This window comes from Dysidea avara, chromosome 6 (assembly GCF_963678975.1).
Source record: "Dysidea avara chromosome 6, odDysAvar1.4, whole genome shotgun sequence".
Taxonomy (NCBI): Eukaryota; Metazoa; Porifera; class Demospongiae; order Dictyoceratida; family Dysideidae; genus Dysidea; species Dysidea avara.
In genome coordinates, this window is record NC_089277.1 from 37,066,772 (window position 1) to 37,087,451 (window position 20,680).

The following is a 20,680-nucleotide window of genomic DNA, read 5'->3' on the forward strand; positions in this document are numbered from 1 at the left end:
ATCCATGCACTTCTGAATACTCTATGGTTGCATTGATTGAGACAAGGAATGATCATTATCCAACTAACTGCATGGTTAAAGTGTCATTAGCTTCATAATAATGTCATTGCTCAGTCAGAGTAATACTCATAGACTGACTTAGGATGTGAAACCAGAAAATTTTGAGTGCAGTCTCTCGAGCCACTGTATGGTACTGTGACAGACATTGTGTGTACACTACTATCACCTTGAAGGTCTTATTGACTCACACATCTCACCAATTCTAGCATGTATGTATTACACAAATTTTAATACTCAGCATTCTGTCATCAATTTTATACAATGTAGGACTAGGATATTGATGGCATGGTAGCGATTGCCATGGAAAAATGAAATAACTGTTTCCACCTTCCTTACATGTGCAGCATCTTCCAATCAATACAAGGAGTCAGAACCTTCACATGTAACATTTAAGAAAAATTCCCTTGGCCTCCATATTAGGAAAGTTATGAGATTGTGGTTGTTACATGTACAAACTATGAATGACCAAATGATACATGTGAATATTTTATCTAAATATTATTATATATTTATTCAAAAAGTAAGCAATTTGCTCACATTCAATTCATGAATTGTTGCTTTTAGGGTGATATTTACCCAGCATGAATTCTTTATAACTAAGCCATGGCGGCAACCATTTACATATATTATTGCAGTACAAATTTAACATGAAATACTTGATACACAGTTGTGTAGGTTCTTGCAACAATGATGCTTTGTCCCCAACATTATACAGATAGTTACCATAGTAATAAACTCTTAATTTTGTACAAACTAATCCATAACAATTTTTTTATTGCAGTACCAAGTACATACAATAGGTGAATGGACACTAAGTGTAAGCCTGTGAGTTTCATAACAGTCTGTCTAATAATTCACTTCAACAGAGTCACATGGATGACCCACTGTACTACGCCTTGTAAAAGTCACTATACATGTATACATAATACTGTACATGACTTCAATAGTAGTAGTATTGCTACATTGATGAGTAATTGTATCCGTATTTCGTAACTATTTTTATACTATTGCCAGTCTCACACTGCCAGCATTGTCATCTGGAACCAAGGTGACACTGATCAATTACTCGATCTATTCTCCATATAAAGGACACCATTTGCTATATCATGACTTGACACATTACCCATTCGTACTGTCATAGTGTATCTACTTGACTCATTAAAAACTATAATAGAGAAGCATTAATGACTCATTGGATATCCTTATAAAAGCTCACCTTTTGTTATTGTTTTCTCAAATTCATTGCCTATGAGCACTGTCAGCATGTGTCAACTTCCATTCACTGTAACAGAGGTACACTTCATATGCAACAATGATACAACGTTAAGTTCTCTACCAAAACAAGAAAAGGTAATCAGATGATACATTTCAGCAGCAACAGTCAGCATATTCACACATCGTGTCCTCCTGCCAAAGACGAAACCTCTTGGCAGGTAGCCACCAAAAGATGACACATCTGGGCAGCAACAACTGGTACATCACAATACAAACACAGTGCGTTCCCCTATCAATAAGATGAAACATCTTGGCAGGTAGCCACCGAAAGATGAAACATCTTGGCAGCAAGAACTTATGACACATCTGGGCAGCCGTCACAATACAAACACAGTACGTTCCCCTACCAATAAGATGAAACATCTTGGCAGATAGCCACCAAAAGATGACACATCTTGGCAGCAAGAACTGATGACACATCTGGGCAGCAACAACTGGTACATCACAATACAAACACAGTGTGATCCCCTACCAATAAGATGAAACATCTTGGCAGGTAGCCACCTAAAGATGATACATCTTGGCAGCAAGAACTTATGACACATCTGGGCAGCAACAACTGGTACAACACAATACAAACACAGTATGTTTCCCTCCCATAAGATGAAACATCTTGGCAGGTAGCCACCAAAATATGACGTATGCTAAAGTACAATGGGATAAATACTGCAGCTTAAAAAGCAAACCCAGATCTGCAACTACCAGGATTCTGGCCAAGTTCAACACTCGGTGCCAACCAACATGGCACTGTGAGACTTACAGAGGAAGTCATGGGATTAGACGGTATAGTGGAGCATTTGCAGTTCTCACAAGCATCCTGTGCTGGGTGTACTATTGTTTTCATTGATATTCAATGTGGTAATGCTGCATTTAGTAATATGGCAACTATTCCTGGAATTGTCACTAAATCGGGCAGAGTTTCTGCTCTGCCCAGTTTCAGCAAGGACAATTTATAACTTAAAAATCCTGTTGTTTTAGACTCTGGCTATGATAGCTGTCCTACTTGAACATAATTATCTATGAAGGACCCTTCCACCGGTTCTGTATATAGCGATGTCCAACCTCGTAATATCAGCACGCTGAAGATTCAATCTTGCACTGCTTCAATATCGTTTTGTTGGATGGTTTCTTGTTCTGCACAGTGAAAATCTGATGACCGCTGCAACTAACAAACTTTACTGCGCGTAATTCTGTTTTGTATTTCAAAAGTTATAGTATTTCAAAAATACGAAATAAAATTTTCCTGTAGAAATTTTAGGCCTCGAATAATAAGAAACAATTTGTATTACGGTCGTGGCACCTGCGACATGTTGTAGCGATTATCGTTTCCGGACTATTACAACTGGAGTTTGAGTGGTTTACTCATGCTATAGGATTTTGACGATGCTGATCTTGAATTTGGCAGCCGTAAAACGCTAAAACCTAAGGTAACATTAGTATAGCACCTGAAAACGCTGGTTTTTTGGTGTTACTTTGTATACATGACGATATAATGGGAATGTTTCAGCTGGTATTGTAGTTGTCATCATGTTTTTAATCTGTTAATGTGATTTTTTCTATGAATAAAGCGTGTTCTTACTCCACGCAGTGTTATATAGTCGTTTTATGCATGGTATAGCTGTGCACAATGTAGTGATTGTCAGTAATCTATGGTTTATGTTTCTCATATCAGAAATCAGCTAGATAGTACCATAGGAAAGTGTTGTGAAATTCTAAATGATTGCAGTGCCTTAATAGCCCTTGTATATAGTTTGCTGGTATAGCAATATCAATACACTGGGTGCTGTTGTTCTTACAGCATGGATGTCAGTAGTCCTGGACCTCTGTGTGAAGAGCTTGGCCTTTGTGGAGAGATACTGGTACTGGATACAATTGGGTTGATGCCAACTATTGATCAAAAAAAAAGATTACCAAAGGAGTCGTACTTGAGTTGAACCAGTTTCGTAATGGTAATAACTTGTCGTGGAATCACTTTCATGCATGGATGATTGCACTGCATTCAAGATCCACTTTGCCTTCATTATCAGTGATTAGATCATCTATATACAGGATAGAAAACAAGGTCAAACAGCTAAAACGAAACCACCATAATGATGATATAATTATATTGACAAGTGAGCCATTCATTACAGCATGCAACAAGGACTCCTCCAGCTCCTTTGGGCCAGACGATGAGCATGCATGCAGTAATGTTTTGACTGGCACTGATCAGGCAGTGCTAGCTGAAGCGAAGACATGTAGTGATAGCCATGAATTAGAAGTGTTAATAACTGTTAACAAAGAACTGGCTGGTGAGCTGTCTAAAGTTCAAAATAAATTGGAGCATGAAGTATCAAAAACAGATGACCTCACCACCAAGTTGAACAAATTGAGTGTGCGTAATACCAATAAGAAACTAAAATGCAGAGATGAAAAGATAAATGAATTAAAAGAACAAGTTAAAGATAAGGAGAAATTGCAACACAACTTACAACAGGCTACAACACGCGTTAGAAGTTATCAGAACAAATTAACGGTAGCCACAAATAAATACGATTCCATCACTCAGAAATGTGATCACTTGCAAATGGTTACTAAAGATCTTAATGAAGAATTAGAGCTTGCTAAAAGGCCATTGTGCGATTCAGAAAATAAATATGATTGCATGCTAGAGAGACTACAAGAACTACAATCTAATACATTTGAATCAAAAGTGCACCAAATGAAATACTTAGACAATGTTAGACAGTGCTGCATTGAACTTCTGAGTTTAAATGTTGGGGTCAAGAATGTTGAACCTATCATCAGGTGTGTTCTTAAACATATTGCATCTTTTGAAATTAAAGAATTGCCACAAAAATCCACTCTTATTCGTATGTTTGCTGAAATGAAAGGGCTATCTTGTCAACAGCTGAGTGAAGAGTTGCAAAAAGAAGATAACCTTACTCTCCATAGTGATGGGACGTCCAAGTTTGGCCAGCATTACTATTCTTTTCAAGTCTCCACATCACATAGCACATACTCCCTAGGGTTAGCATAAATGCTTAGCGGAACAGCTACTCAGGTATTGAGTACCTTTCAACAAATTTTATCTGATGTGAAAGTAGTAGCAGAGTCAGGGTCAGGCAATGCCATTTTATCAAAGATCAAGAACACCATGTCATATCGGCACATTGTTGAAAAAAATTTTAATACCTTGTTGGAAGGATATCGTTTAGAGATTTTGCCCAGTGTGATCAATAACTGGAATGAAATGAACACTGATGAGCAACAGAGTATTGGCACACTTAACAATTTCTTTTGTGGTTTGCATTTGCTTGTGGGGATGGCAGATACCGCATCATCTGTCCTGCTGCAATGGGAACAAGCACACACTTTGAAGAATGTGTCGGTGCATCAGCTCTTCCAAATGCCTTCAAGAAGTCTGAATCTGGTGTGATTCGCCTTATCAGAACAGCGTGCAAGGCTCTCTGTAAGCATGCCAGTGAGCAAAGTGGTGTATACAAGCCATTTACTTCCTTTTTGAAATCAAAAGGAATAAACAAGAATCCTTTGGTGTCTTTCCGTGGCAATCGTTTCAATATAGTTTTTTATGATGCTGGAGCTTTGTATTATATTGCCGAGCATGTCGTTAATTTTTTTAAGGAAGTGTGGCAAACCCCTAACCAATTACTTAAGGCTGTTTTCAGTGACATACAAGTTCCCGAATTTGTGGCTGGTTGCCGTGCATTAGGTCTGATTAATAAGATCATAACTGGTCCATTTTGGCGTGTGGTTGAATATTCAGATGTGACCATTCTAGAAATGAATTCTTACTTTGATACTTTAATAAGAAAGCTTGATACCTGGTCACAAGATGCCAGTATATTGCTGCAAGGACATGCTGAGCTGTACACAGATTATCCGCCAAAGAAAGATGAGATTTGGAACCAATTGATTACGCCAACTGAGTTTGATTATGTTACTCAAGAAGTGCTAAAGGTATTATGCCATTCATTTTCAGCTCTACTCTCCCAATTGGTAGAAGATCATTTGCCTGGTGGCACACATTATGCTCCCAGTGCTCAGCTTACTGTTGAGACTGTGTCAGTTTCAAAGAGCAATGTAGTGAGTGAGAGGGATTTTGGCAAACTTGATCGCTTACTATGTGAGAAGCCAAATGCTACTACATTGTCTTTAGAGGCAATGGTTTTGTTTTCCAGCAATAAAACTATGAAATGGCTTAACACAAAATCAGCAGAAGAAGTAGAACATCTGCTGCAGATAGCCAGAAAAAAGGCCCCAGAGTTCAAGAAGCTTTTTAAGCAACGTAGAGAGGATATTCTTGAAGGACGTATCAAAGCACTTCATGAAAAGCAACATGCTTTAGATGCTGCCCGCAGAAGAGGCTTGAAAAGAAAAGAAAAGTTAACAGAAGACATTGTCCGTTATGGTTTGTGGCAGACCAAAGAAGACATTGTTAGAGGTGTGGCCAAACAAAGATCTAATACAGCAAAACTTAATGCTCTGAAGGCTCAACTGAACTTTAGAAAACAAGTTTTGGACCAGAAAAGTTATCTTGATAAAGATTTATTTTTGTTTTCTAAAAATGGAAAGCAGTATTCTGCTGATAAACTGGTTGAGAACCTTACAAAGTTGATATGTGACAAAAGGTCAGTGCAAGAAAGAGCTAGCTACATGCAAGAGTCCCTTGTTGGTAAGAAGATCAAGCATAAGTGGAGAGATGAAAATGGTTGTGAAAAGTGGTATTGTGGTGAAGTCTTGAGCAAGGTTATAGGTACAGAAGAATGGTATAATGTACAATATGAAGGTGAAGAAGATGTTCTAACTCTAAACTTGCATGAGGATTTTTACTTAGGAGATTTAGAGGTTGTTTCATAGTTATAACTGTATAGACTCTATTACCCTATTTTTAAACTGTTAAGAAGTGTGAAAATGTGTTATTATGGCTTGTTTTTTATTTGTAGCATCATAATATCATGAAATATTTTCCAAAGTCAGAATATTTGCATTAAATCCAAATATCAGTTTTTTCAGTATTTCAGTGCCATTTTTCCTATGTAAAATGAGTACAACAGTGGCTAACATTTAAATAGCTATAAATTTCCATACAAATATAATATTGACCTGAAATTTTTACTGCATTTCTTCAAGCACATGACAATACTTTGACATAAGTTTGAGGTTCTAGCAATGAAGTTTAAATTTTTGTTGGACATCGCTACTGTATAGCACGCACAAGAAAAACGGATTATAGGATGCTTCAGTGCTGGCACCAGACAGAAAACATAAACTGTTACACTTTACAGGGAACACCGTGCATGTACATTAATCTTACCGTGTAGTCATTTCCGGCTCAGCTGTCCGTAGTCCCTTTCAAATACCGTGGAAAATCTCGCACGCGTATCAGACTCTTTACAGGTAGTACGCGTGAGACGTACACCTGTAGTAGACTTGAGTACTTAATCAAGTTCGAGATTTCACCCGCCAGCTATATAGCTTCACCGCCAATGGTGCCACAAATTGGTGCACGTTATATGCAGTTGTAAGTTGTAAACCGCAACTTTCCTCAAAAAATGGATGATGAACTTGTCGGATTGTTGTCAGCTAGAGATTCTGTATTTATGAAAAAGACCATATTTTGTTAGCCTGAATAACGTGACATAAATTCGCACTAATTTAAATATAAGACAACGAAACTGATCTGAATGGAAAGCTGGATCCTCCAGTAAGTCTGCTGACTCAGTTAACGTGATTTGAGGTATATAGCTACTATCGCTGCTGTGTGATCGTGATGATGCCAGTACAGTTATGCGGTTTAGCTACTATCCTAAGTTACAGGGACACATATAAACGGAGAATAGCATTGGTTAGTGATGTGGCCAAAGCCGAAACTCAGTGTAGCATGTAAGTGTGCCTTAATTTACAGCCTGTGTGCATTTACGAGTAATGTTGTTCACAGGTGTAACTGAGTAAAGGTAAAACTTGTTCAAGATGTACTGCGAATTATTGGTAAGTGTATCTGTACAGCCTGTGTACACTTCCATATTGAAATTAGCCATTGGGATTGCGAACCTAATAAAATATACTGATTTTAGTGGAATTCCGCATATCTACTAACATGGTAAGTTCAAAAACGTACAAGAAACCCACTAAACGTTGGCTTAGGAACATATTGTCTATTTATATAGGCCTACAGAAACTAGAACAAAGCTATTCCAAACTAAGTTACTCACGCGTCACTTTCTCGAAGCGGCTTTCCGTAACTTTTGTCTATAAACTGAATGGCCCGCTCGAGGATAACAACTCTCCTTCGTACAATTCCCTCGAATTACTGAAGTATTATTCATGTACACAATGTTCCAGGCCGTTTTTTTTTTTGTTTAGACTAATTTGTTTAAGGTGAATTCCCATAGTCTTGGTAACAGGTGAATCCCACAATACACAGTAAAAACTGAAAGGTAGAAACAACTTCATTGTTAGGAACTACCTAGATATTTAATGGTTATTGCAACTTTTAGGTGGTTAAAACTACTTGTTTAGACAGATTTAACTATTTTGGTACTTTCAACCTATGATTTGCAGAAATAACTTTAGAGCAGATGGGTTATTTTTCCTTGTTGCAACTTGGGTAGTTCTGATAATGATCATGGGTTATAAAAAGCTACAAATGAGTCAAAATAACCTAAATAAAGTTATTGTAACACAAATTCTTTAGCTAAAAATTTAATGCCTCATGATTATGTAGGTTTCTGAGCTTTCATCAAAGAGTTTGTGTCCATGAAGTACAAAAGGACTTGGCAAGTCTTCAAGACACACAATCGACATATTTGTGGTATCAGTAATGACGTAAGAATGAAAGTGATCGTCAAAGTAAACATTCTGACAATGATACACATGTAGCAGTATCAAATCACCTCCAACAATGAAGACGTCAATTATATGACCAAATAAGGGATCAATCCCATCTGTCCCCACCATAACATAGCAATTGTTATTGCAATAATTCACACTGTTTTTTTTAACCCAATTAGGTTGGAAGACAGTGGCATCAACACTTATCGATGGTATGGCTTGTTGAATTAAAGTTCTGATCTGGCTTGGCTGTTGTGCAACTGTTCTGGTACCACTGCCTGGGCCACACTCAAAGCAAGATTGAAGTATGTCACCTGAAGCCAGCTGATAACACATCCATCGCTGATGTCTACTTGCTAACGTATAAGCAATGTTCTTAAAGTTACCTAAATGTGAAGCTTTCTTAAACAAGCTAAGTTTTGCTTCATGACGCATTGTCCAATACCGAGTCATTGGTCCCAGTGCCACAATCTGATCTGGGTAATGGACAAGAAAATGAAATTTTGGGGTCAACATTGAACTTGAGTACAATAACTTGAAAAGAGAATGATGCTCCTCAATCAAAAGTTTGAGGACAGCGCAATAGCCCTTGGGTATGATGGGAGAAAACACAATATCACAAATTTTTAATAGCAAAAGAAAGCATCTCCAGTGTTTATCTTCTTCAGGAACACAATCTCCAATCAGTAAAGGAATAATTCGACAAAGAAGTAAGGTCTGGGCTGCTGATAAGTGAAATTTTTTATCATTAGATGCTAGTATTTCTCTAGTTATTTTTCCTGGTTTGTCTATCTCGTTTTTGCCATAATCAAAATTCTCGACCCTGTGATTGTAGTCAGCTATAGCAAAATATTTCTGGCTTACACAATGTTTAATTAGTAGCTTAACTTCAAGTTGAGCAACACCTTCCAGGATGTCATGCATGGCATCATGTGGTAAACCTCCATTGAATAAGGAAAAGTTTTTTGCACATAGTAATTTACTACGACGATTGATTCCATATGTTTTAGAATAATGTTTTTTGAGATCTCCTTCAGCTTCTTCTAACTCACCACACTGTGTTTCATGCACTTCAGCAGTTCGGAGAAAACGATCATTTGATGAAAACTAGTCCTTGTAGGATTTAGTTTTGACCATACAACTACGACAAAACCTTTTTGAAAAAGAAAAAGACTCCTTGAATCCTCCCAGCAAATTACTGGCCAAATTATCTGCCAGGAAACATAATAAACCTCCTTTGAAGTTACGCTGAATGCCACCAATATTGATATCAATACCATGATTAGTTAAGGTATTCAAATCTTTTATAAATGGTTCAATAATGGCATCAATGCCATGTTTTTGAATTACAGGGTGCACTGCACAAGCTACTAAATTAATGCTTCTCAGTGTAGATCGAAATTTAGGAGGAATGTTTCCCAGAGTAAATAAAATGATGCCTAATTTGTGTTTCTTGGTATGCGTTCCTAGTGGGTTGCAAAGTTCCAGTTCATCATAATAAGCTATTACTTGAAGTGAAAATGGGTCATTTGAAAATAAAGGGTGATTACAAACTAGCTCCCCATCACAAAAATCTTCTAATTTATCATCAATTCTCTTGTGAGGATTATCAATAAATTCTAATACACTGGAATCTTTCAGCAGTCTCTCAAGTGTCTTAAAAAGTGGTATATATTGAAAAGAATCATGCTGCTCAACAAATGATCTTTTATTTCCTGAAAATCTTAATGAATAGCAAGGATCACCAACTAGCATTTCCTCTGGTTCCTATAGTAAAAATACATAATGCATCATGACTGGAAATTACTGATGAGTTTAAACTGTATATTATAGCTATATCGTTTAATAATGGGTCTTAAAATTCACTGTGATTGATAATCTAGGCATAATGTTACATAGGAAGTTGTTATATAATTTTTATTGCTAAAAGATCAAAATAGCCAAAATAGAACATTCATGTGGTATAATCATTGGAATAAAAAGGTTGACATTTGTCCCTAGAACCCATAGTTAGAGTGTTTATCTCAGTTATTGCCATGCAGTGGACTAACACCTTGTTATATCAGTCATTAAAATGACTAGCATGCAGGCACATGATAATAATTATCTATATAGATGTCTCTAGATAAGGTACATGACCAGTTACACTATACATACTTAATATGTACATCTGATTGTTATTTAGCACAAGCATAGATACTATAGTATGATGAAGTGGTAGGAATGTTATTCAAGCACTTTAGCAGCTAGGTATTAAAACAAGAGATAACTAAAAGTAGTGATATTGTAACACAATACCGTGTTCGAAAGCAAAAGACTCAGACCCAGCTGTGACCTGTTATGCTGCATAATAAAATTAGGCATGAAATAATTTCAGCAAAGGTACCACAAATGCTAAAACCACTTATGTATACATAGTACTTACCACCAAGCCCACATCTTCTACAAAATACTTATCCTGTTTGAATTTTGTTTCCAAGCCAAAAAAGGGATCAGACAAATCTTGAAACACACTGTTTATTTGTGTTTCATCTATCCCAAGTGAAGCAAGTTTAGAACGAACACCACTATGAAGCCTTTGCACTGTGTGGGAAAAAACCGTGTTTGATCCTTCCACAACATTGTCAATTGCCACCTGTGACAAACGATGAGTTTCTTTCAGTTTCAGCAAAAAAAGGGCACTGGCTTTCTTTTGACGAACATCATCAATGCCCAACAAGTGTTCCAAATCTGTATTAATGTCATCATTTCCTATAATAAATTATAATAGATGCTCATGCACATACTCTACATGCTTATCATAAGTGATAAACCATGATACATGGTATACAAATAAAACTTTAAGCTGTAACACAGTACAAGACTAGAGACATAGATACTCTTGAACTATTGCTATATTTGGCTACAATATAATGATGATTAATAAGATTTCAAACTTGCATAGTTTATTTCCTTATCAAGCTACTGATACCACGTTGAAATCTGTTAAAATTGTATCTATTTATGTGTGCACATCAACAGTTTTTCAAGTTATATAGGTCACAATTTATATTAGGCCAGGCAAAGTTGATTGCTAGTTTCCCGTTTCAAGATTTTCAAAATATCACGCGGGCGGGCGGTCATTATTCATTATGGCTAAAACCTTGAAGAAAACACTAAAATAAGCTAAAACCTTGAAGAAAACACTTAAATAAACCCACTATTATAATAATGAAATTATTGTGAATATTTGAAAATCCATGCGGTGGAAATAGCCAAATTTTGTGGCATTTCTATTAAACCATGCGGGCGGAAATGGGAAACTAACAATCAACTTTGCTTGGCCTTACAGTATTGTGCGGGGCAAAGAGTTTGAATGACGCAAGTCTTGATAATTTAGTCAAACCCATTTCTGATATTGGCCTAAAAGCTTTACATGCATAACTGGCATGGCCATATTTCAAACTTCTATCACATAGCTACGTCACATAGCTAACACATTTTATAACATTGAGGGGTGGTCTACATCAACAATAAACATTTTCTCGCATTTATTAGCAATTGTATGTGCATATGAGCATACAATCTATACACAAACCTTCCTGAAATTCTTCATTTTGAGAACTAACATCAGCAGAGAAAAATGCAGGCCCATCATCAACACAATTCACCATTTGAGTTTTGTGAGTTCGAGACTGAATGATGCCAGAATCTTTATGCTTCCTGTATATATGTTGGTATAGCGATGAAAATGACTTGGAAGTAGTGCTGCAGCCTCCTATTCCACACACAACTGAAAACCGTGGATCACTAGAATGAACTAATCGTAGGTGACTTAAAACAAGTCTTATATTATGTGCATAAAAAGCACAAAGTGGGCACTTAAATCTCTTATGCTCCCCAGCAACATTAACGCTAGCCATTTATACACCACGACAACTCGTACTCGGACAACTCATATCACTCTGACTCGCTGATGCATTACTGGTTTCTAAGCAACGTCTAAGAAAACTGGCGGTGAAATTTGGCGCTTTTATGTTTGGCGCTCATTTGTCTTACCGCGTTTTGTTCCAGTGCTGTCACTGTTACGTTTGGTAGGTGGCTCAAACTGAAATGGCGGAGTCCTCTGTTGAATGGAATATAGATCAGCCTCAAAGCGATATTCCTACTGAACTCACGGAAACCATGTCAGTAGAAGCACTGGGATCTTACTTGCACGAGAAACAAGGGATTCCTTCTTCGTTTTGTGATATTTTGAAAGGTAGTGCTATGTAGCTACTGTATAACTAGGCAACTGACTTACTGTACTGGGTAGCTCTTGTAGCCGGTATAGACAGAACTTGCCGTGTATTGTGCTAGGTCTGCTAGCCCAATTCGTCCATTCAGTGTAATAAACTATAGCCACTACCAACTGGATGGCCCAAAGTTTGTCCAAGAGTGGAATTATCTCTGGATAGCCGGTGGATTGGTGACGGAGCATATGCCGCAGCGATGTTTACTGGCCCCACCTTCTTTAGGTGCGAAAGACGCAGGGGGCAGAACCAGGAAGTAAAGCTGTATGGCTATATGCATGGTGCAGGGAGTCCAGCACCCAGGCTGGATGGAATTGAAGTAATACGTATACAAGTATTTTACGTCTTTCAGTATTAACCATTTAACGTGTACAGCTTTGCATTGCTATATAAGAGAAAAATAATATTGTGTGTTTTGTAGAGAATTACATTGATGGCAGAGAATTCCTGCAGTTGAGTCAGCAGGACTTGAAGGAGATGATACCTGCCATGGGCATCGTCAAGAAACTCTCCAGGCTTATTTCAAAGGTATGTACTGCATTAAAGTTTATTTTGTGTATAAAGTACATAATTTCATTAGTTACTGAATAACATTCCCAGGGGTAAAATCATTCCAGAACTTCTGCAATATTTACAAGGTGGTGACTTTAGATATCTCATCTCTATAATGCAATCATTTATTTGTTGGAAAGCCGCAATGGTAAAAGTTGCAGTAAATCGTAGTAAACTTACTAGTAAGTGGCTTTACTTGTACTAGTTAGCTGAGACCAGTTATGCAGTGACTTTTATCTCACAGTCTACTTTGGGCTGGGCTTGTGGTAACCAACACATGCTTAAAGCTATGTCCTGGCCTCCCTCTTAGCCTAATACCACATACCAAACTACAAAGGACATCCTGTCTGGGCAAACTCTACTATTACTGGAAAACTATAATGTAATTGATACTTGGACCACATTACAGACCTTGGGACAAATGCTTTTGACTTCTCCATACAAAGTTAAGGTCACTGTAAGCCAGAGTCCTTTTTTCTGATGCCTCACTGTCAGTGCCGGAGTATTTAAATAATTATTAGTTTTACGGTATATTGGTGACACCACTCGCATCAGTGCTAATAGAACAAGAACAGGTGTTATTGAAGAAAGACATGCAGTAACCAGTAAAATGTCTGGGCAATATTTGATGTCCACTCAACTTTCATATTATTGTCCTGACATGGTGTCAATGCATGATTGTTGTTGTCATAGGATGATATTCCAATTTTGTCTTCTGTTGATTCAGTTTCATTTAATGATCAAAGTTCAATAGTTTCAACAGAATCAACACAGTCTGTTGCTTCAGGAAATCTTTCCATGACTAATTTTGATATACCACGCCACTGGAGACCAGAGACCAATTCATGCATAGAGAAAAAGGAACTAACCCCAGAGTGTAGAAATGATATAGTGAGAACCTTGGTCACACTCACTATTTCAAAAGTTGGATCCAAGCCATCCAGAAGTAACTGTGAGCAGGTTGCCAGACTCCTTATACTGAAGTATCCATTCATGAAGGATGATATTGGTGATGGATATGTGAGTCAGTTAGAAGTATTTGTATCAGTTATTCCCGATTGATTTTTTTCCATGTACAAAGAATTTTGTATACAGTTTGTAATTTTTCTATATAGAAAGGCTACATGTACCAAAATTTGAACATTTTGATGTACTGCATATCAATAGCTATCAGTCAAGTCTCACACATTATGTAGTCAACTGTTCTATAATTTTTACTTGCACAGTTAGTAGTATGTGGAGGCATATAAGTATGTCTTTATTATGTTCTTATGTTTGTTTGACATAAAGCATTGTGTTGTACATGTGAATCTCTAAAATGTCAAAATACTTGCAAATCCTCTTCTCCCCACCCACCTCCAACAAAGGCCGTACAACTAAATACTACCCATTCCAATATATATATAGTCATCAGCTACTTAAAGTCCACAGAAAAAAAGATATTCTACCATGAGCTAAGGATACCATCAAATCTGTTACAGTATACATTTTGTGGCTTGCATGACTTGAAGTGGTCAAAAGCCTTCTGTACCTGTAGGCTTGCTTTGCTGTTGAATTGCCCTGGAACCTGACTTGATCTAGATCGGTACATTGGTACATCCCTACTACTAAGTTTGTTTTTTAATCATGAGTATATGTTCACATAACCTTACAGTTTGTGTAATGTTTTGATGTTAAATATTTCAACACTGCAGACTTCATGGGTGGACAAAATGATAGAAAGGGTAAGAAATTTGGTCAAGCTGGACAGGAAGAAAGGAGCTTCTATTGGCCAATCACCTACTCCAAAAAGAAGCAATAACAAGAACAAACTTCAACGACGTTATCCACTAACTTGAAACTTACCTACTGTTGATATGGAGACTTTTGAAGAGCACTTTGCTGCCATCACAGAGGAAATGAAAAATAATTCTCCCCGTGACCGAGTATTGCTCCCATTGATGAAAACTACTTTTGAAAATAGATGGGTTTATGTACGTAATGATGCTACCAGTGTGAAGGAAATTTTAACTAAATACCCTTGCCTCAAGTTTCCAGTAATTGTAAGTATGTACAGTTGTGTTGCTCAATGATTATCAAGTTCTTATGCAGCTGGAGCAAGAACTAGCCATGATAACAGAAAGGACAAATGTCAAAGATGCTTTTTTGAGAGAATGGACTCGCTATGTTCCAGCTGTCATTTCATTAGGGAAAAAAAGCTCTAAGAAGAACATTAAAGAAGTGATCAAGAACACACGTGAAGAAGGTATGGTATTATACAGTGCTATAATTAATATCAAAAGTTTATTGTGACATGCATAAGGAAGAGTAGAAGTATCAGTAGTAATATCAGGTAGCATAGCCCTCGGTATAGTTATTAAGTCAGTATTGATTTAAAAATTCACATCCTATCTCATTTCTAACAAAATGTGTACATTATACTTGATGATTCACTATTATTGATTTTGTCATCTTTGTAGATGGTGAAGATGTCATGGCCCTCTATACATTACGCATAGGGCAAAATGACGAACCGGGTTCAGGAACAGTGCTGGGCCCACGTATCCGCTGCAGCTACAGTCTTGAAAATAAGGTGGAGTATTCCTTAGAGGTATGTGCATAATTAGCAGACCGTTTTTTGTTGGTATCACTACGTAATGTTGTGGGCGCTTCGAAAATGCACGAAAATCACTGTGTTTTTACACCATTTTACGCATTTTACGTACTTTTGGGGGCGTGTTCCTTTCAATATTAATGTATTGATTATTACAGGTTTTTGCAATTGAATTCGGCGACTTTGCAATTGAATTCGTCCCGTTTGCAATTGAGTTCGTCGCTTTTGCAATTGAATTCGTCCCGTTTGCAATTGAATTTGTCGGTTTTGCAATTGAATTCGTCCCATTTGCAATTGAATTCGTCGCTTTTGCAATTAAATTTGTCGCTTTTGCAGTTAAATTCGTCCGTAACACGAAAACATGAGCAAACACGAAAACATGATGTAGCAGCTGCTACAAGAACTTGCAATTGAATTCGTCCCGTTTGAATTGCAATTGAATTCGTCCCGTTTGCAATTGAATTTGTCGGTTTTGCAATTGAATTCGTCCCGTTTGCAATTGAATTCGTCGCTTTTGCAATTAAATTTGTTGCTTTTGCAGTTAAATTCGTCCGTAACACGAAAACATGAGCAAACACGAAAACATGATGTAGCAGCTGCTACAAGAACTTGTTCAAGTACAACAGTAGTAAACAACTCTTTATAAGGCAATAATTCTTCCTCTACAGCCTATCCAGCAACATTCCAAACTCTACTACGCCATTCGCGATGGGTGTGGTCACTCGCGAGCAAGTTAATTAACTTGTCAGACAGCTATCAACTTCACGTTCTACCAGCTTCAATTACCTTCTAGTGTCTCAAGTGTAACTCTCCAAGGCATAAATAGTTCATCTCTTAATGAACGGGTTGGTTTCTTGGAGCCGTTTAGTTTATGACGAATTGTAATGCAAACGCGACGAATTCTATTGCAAAACCAACTAATTCAACTGCAAAACCGACGAATTCAATTGCAAAACCGACGAATTCAATTGCAAACGGGACAAATTCAATTGCAATACCGACGAATTCAATTGCAAACGGGACGAATTCAATCGCAAAGGCGACGAATTCAATTGCAAAAACCTGTAACCAAATAAATTCAATATGTCAGACTATGTTTTGCCAGGTATGTGACAATTGCAGATTGATGATTGCTGCAGCAGTTTCATAAGTTGTATCAATGAACACTGCCGGTAAATGTTCCTGTGTGCATTTATGACTAATACTTTTTGACAGATCCATTAAATTGAAATTTAATGAAGTTTTTTCATAGACTCCTGGTAAGTGTATCTTGACATCCTGTGTGCATTTATGACAGATATTTTGACAGATATTGCCAAGTGAAATAATAATCAGGAAAATACAGCCGTCGACTACATGGCAGGAACTGGTTGGTGTCAGTGGATCATGTCTTCTGGAATCTGCAACTCTTTGACAGGTTTATTTTTCAATTCATTTGTAAAATCTAAAATATAATTGTATGTGCTTTAAATGGAAGAATGAATAACAGTAGGGGGTAGTTATACAGATGGCTATACAGAGTATGTATAACACTAGAATGCATATGTTATACACTAGGGAAGTGGTGATAACACTGCTATACACATGTTATATGCTTGTAATACATACGTTATAAACACCAGTATAACACTGCTTCACACATGTTATACATGCCCGTGTATATAGTATCCATACAGATGTTTTACAGGGGCTGTATAATGGATGCGTCACCTGTTTATATATCACATAAGCATAACAGTGTTATACATGTGCTATACACCAGTGGATAACATAACATTTTTCACTGTGAATTTCCAGCAGAAAAGGAAGGATTATGTGTCTGAAAACATTTAGGTGAAATTACTGATATGTATATGATGCAATGCATCTATATAAGTATAAAGCTTCACGTTGCTCATGAAGACTTCCTTTCTTCTGATTGCAGGATTAGAATGGTTGCAAATAACCTTAATTTGGTGAATAGTTACCAATTCTCACTAGGGCATAGTTTTAGTATTCGAGTACTCTCTAGAGTTAATGATTGAGTACTCACGAATACTAGTTGCATGTAGTCATACCCATTTGACGTGTTTTGTACCAACCTTTTACAGTTTACAGTTTTTCAAGTAACAGTACTGATACACACACTGTATTAAAGTACTGATGTTAGTGTCCCTGACAAAATAATTATTCCAACCAAATTCTACAGCCATCTTTGTGTCAATCCCTGATGACAAATACATCATGTGATGTGATCTTAACAAGTACTCTAGTACCAATTTTAATATTCAAGTGTCAAATCTTAAGCGAGTATTCATAAAGTATTAGTATTTACTTCAGCCTAATTTCCACTACCTGATTGTTGTAGTGGAGTTACACGTACAACCTCCTGTATGGTTTCTACATGTGTATAATGACTGCTGTAGTAATACATAAACAACCAGTGTAACAAATCACCCAATCCAATGTAGCAGAACAATACATGCAGGAACAATAAGAAACATCATGATTGATAGTCATGTGTATGGCTGACAATGTGCATTGCTGATTTAATTTATTTCAATTATTCATTAATTTTTATATAGTCCCTTAAGAACCTTGAACAAGGCTAATGAAAGCCTGGTAGGTAGAAACTGGACAAAACAACTACTTACATGCACAAGTATGGTGGCTACTTGATCAAGAAAATTTATTTCAAACATTTCCTTAGTTTTTTCGTATCTTCTTCTGTTTCTTTGTCTTTTTGTAACCTTACAAAATCTGCCATAAAATGCAAACTCCACATCCGATTGCCTTGAAATTCAGTACACAGAAGGGGGTATAAAGGCACATCTTAGTACCACGTTTGGCTGGAATACGATCAACAGGCAAAGAGTTATTAGCGATTATTCACAAAAAATAACACCAATATGTTGTCACGCCGGCAGAGTAAGCCACTTACGGGAAAAGGCTAAAAATCGGTGGGTGAATAGGATAACTATTCAACCTCAAGTCTTTTGTGGTTTGAAATAAATCGAGCTAAAAACCAGAAAGATACAACAACAAAAAACCAACAGTGTGTAACAATTATGCACTCGAGATTAGCTAATAAAAAACGACTATTTGCCACGCCTACTAGAGAAACCGCTTGGAGTAATGCTTTGAAAATCGCTGTACAGATGGAGTAATCATCTTAGAAAGGCTACTCAATGGTGTAGAAGAATCAGACTCAAAGTCAGAGTTATAATATGAAATCCAACTTGGTGTAGCAAGTGCGAAGTCGAGATACTCTAATAGAGCAGTCATTCTAATAGAGCAGTCACCTGAAGAGAATTGAAGAAATCAGCTAGAAACACGTAACCCATACAGAGATCAGCTACAAACAAATCACCCTATAGAAAGATCAGCTACAAACAATTCACCCTGTAGAGAGATCAGCTTGAAAAAGTTACCTTGTAGAGAGTCCAGCTAGGAAAAGAACACCTTGTAGAGAATTCGACTACAAGAAGTCACCTTGTAAAGAATTCAGCTACAAAGAAACCACCATGTAGAGAGTTCAGCTGCAAACAAAATCACTCTGTAGAGACTTCAGCTACCAACAAATCACCCTGTAGAGAGATCAGCTAGAAGAAGTTACCTTGTAGATAGTTTAGCTACAAAGAAACCACCATCATGTAGAGAGTTCAGATGCAAACAAATCATGTGTAGAGAGTTTAGCTACAAGCAGATCTCCCTGTGGAGAGATCAGCTAGAAGAAGTTACCTTGTGGAGAGTTCAGCTACAAACAAATTACCCTGTAGATGGTTCAACTGGAAGCAAGTCATCCTGTAGAGAGATCAGCTAGAAGGATCAATATATGTATTATAATATAATTTGTACATTACTGATAAAATCAGAAATATTTAAAGGATCTAACATCTGTTTCATCCTTTCTTCTTCCTGTGGTAAACAAAATAAAGATAGGTTAAAAAAAAGCTCCAAAGCTGGCCATAGGTTGGCTTTGGGGTATACAAATAAAAAAGAAGTGAAATCTAATCCAAAACAGCCAACTGTAAAAAGAGTGTGGCCCTCAAAATGGCTATGGTGAAAAAAGATGTGAAATCCAAGGTGGCGGCTAAGAAATGGCTGTGATGGTAGGTGAATGGTAAAAATTTTAATTACGACAATTCAGGTGAATTTTGTGCCAAGACCAAGCGGCACCAAATTCACCTGAATTGTCGTTATTAAAATTTTTACAATTAACCTACCACCACAACCATTTCTTGGCCGCCTCTTTGGATTTTACATCTTTTTTCACCATAGCCTTTTTGAGGGCCGCACTCTTTTTTACAGTTTGGCTGTTTGGATTATATTCTATAAAGTAAATCATACTCAGGTATATTTCCATGTCCATTTAGGAACTCACATTCAATATATTCACATTAGCTCCTGTTGATAATAATAGCTCTGCTACTAGTGTGTGACCATTCTTTACTGCTTTGTGTAATGGAGTGTCACCTGACACCACCTATACAAAGATAATGACACAATAATGACACATACACATGTACAATGAAGCATGCATTCTTTTATGTACGGAAGGTCTACACTTTTATACGGTACTTTGTACAAATGTCTACCTGTCTATCCATCACTCACTATAAGGTAAGTGCAAGTCCACACAATTCTTACTGTGACAAATCTATACAGTTGAAGTACTTTAATAAGTATCTAAATGTCTTAAAATGTAAAACATGTGGTACAACTACTGTACATTACTACATACTATCTATCCATTAAAACACCATTAAAGACTGCAACTAATTATCTTACTAAATGTCCAGCATAAAAGGAAGGATTATGTGTCTGAAAACATTTAGGTGAAATTACTGATATGCATACGTAGATGCAATGCATCTACATAAGTATAAAGCTTCACGTTGCTCATGCAGACTTCCTTTCTTCTGATTACAGGATTAGAATGGTTGCAAATAACCTTAATTTGGTGAATAGTTACCAATTCTCACTAGGGTATAGTTTTTAGTATTGCAAGTTCTCTCTACAGTTAATGATTGAGTACTCACGAATACTAGTTGCATGTAGTCATACCCATTTAACGTGTTTTGTACCAACCTTTTACAGTTTACAGTTTTTCAAG

The 20,680-nt window shown here is 36.9% G+C and overlaps 2 protein-coding genes and 1 long non-coding RNA gene across 4 annotated transcripts in view; 1 reads left to right on the forward strand and 2 right to left on the reverse strand.

The window, feature by feature from the left end:
• Positions 1-1,077: 1,077 nt before the first annotated feature.
• LOC136257647 (uncharacterized) lies at positions 1,078-2,365 on the reverse strand. Of its 2 annotated transcripts, XR_010702095.1 has the most exons (5): positions 1,808-2,365; positions 1,683-1,755; positions 1,397-1,641; positions 1,277-1,342; positions 1,078-1,225 (listed from the first exon to the last, which is right to left on the reverse strand). It is a non-coding gene; the product is annotated as an uncharacterized lncRNA (long non-coding RNA). The 2 variants fall into 2 exon arrangements; XR_010702094.1 differs by having other exon boundaries at positions 1,683-2,365.
• A 5,479-nt stretch (positions 2,366-7,844) lies between these two features.
• The window catches only part of LOC136257642 (myotrophin-like), a 37,139-nt gene continuing 24,303 nt past the window's right edge, over positions 7,845-20,680 (reverse strand). Inside the window, exons 3-5 of the mRNA XM_066050893.1 lie at positions 19,949-20,050; positions 10,595-10,920; positions 7,845-9,936 (exon numbers count right to left, since the gene is read on the reverse strand). Of these exons, the coding sequence (XP_065906965.1) occupies positions 10,834-10,920; positions 19,949-20,050 (189 nt within the window). The 3' untranslated portion in view covers positions 7,845-9,936; positions 10,595-10,833. The remainder of the gene's footprint in view (positions 9,937-10,594; positions 10,921-19,948; positions 20,051-20,680) is intronic.
• On the forward strand, positions 12,108-15,474 carry LOC136258421 (uncharacterized). Its single transcript, XM_066051736.1, has 5 exons — positions 12,108-12,968; positions 13,686-14,012; positions 14,687-15,034; positions 15,084-15,237; positions 15,452-15,474. The coding sequence occupies exons 1-3, from the start codon at positions 12,918-12,920 to the stop codon at positions 14,828-14,830; spliced, it is 522 nt and encodes a 173-aa protein (XP_065907808.1). The 5' UTR covers positions 12,108-12,917; the 3' UTR covers positions 14,831-15,034; positions 15,084-15,237; positions 15,452-15,474.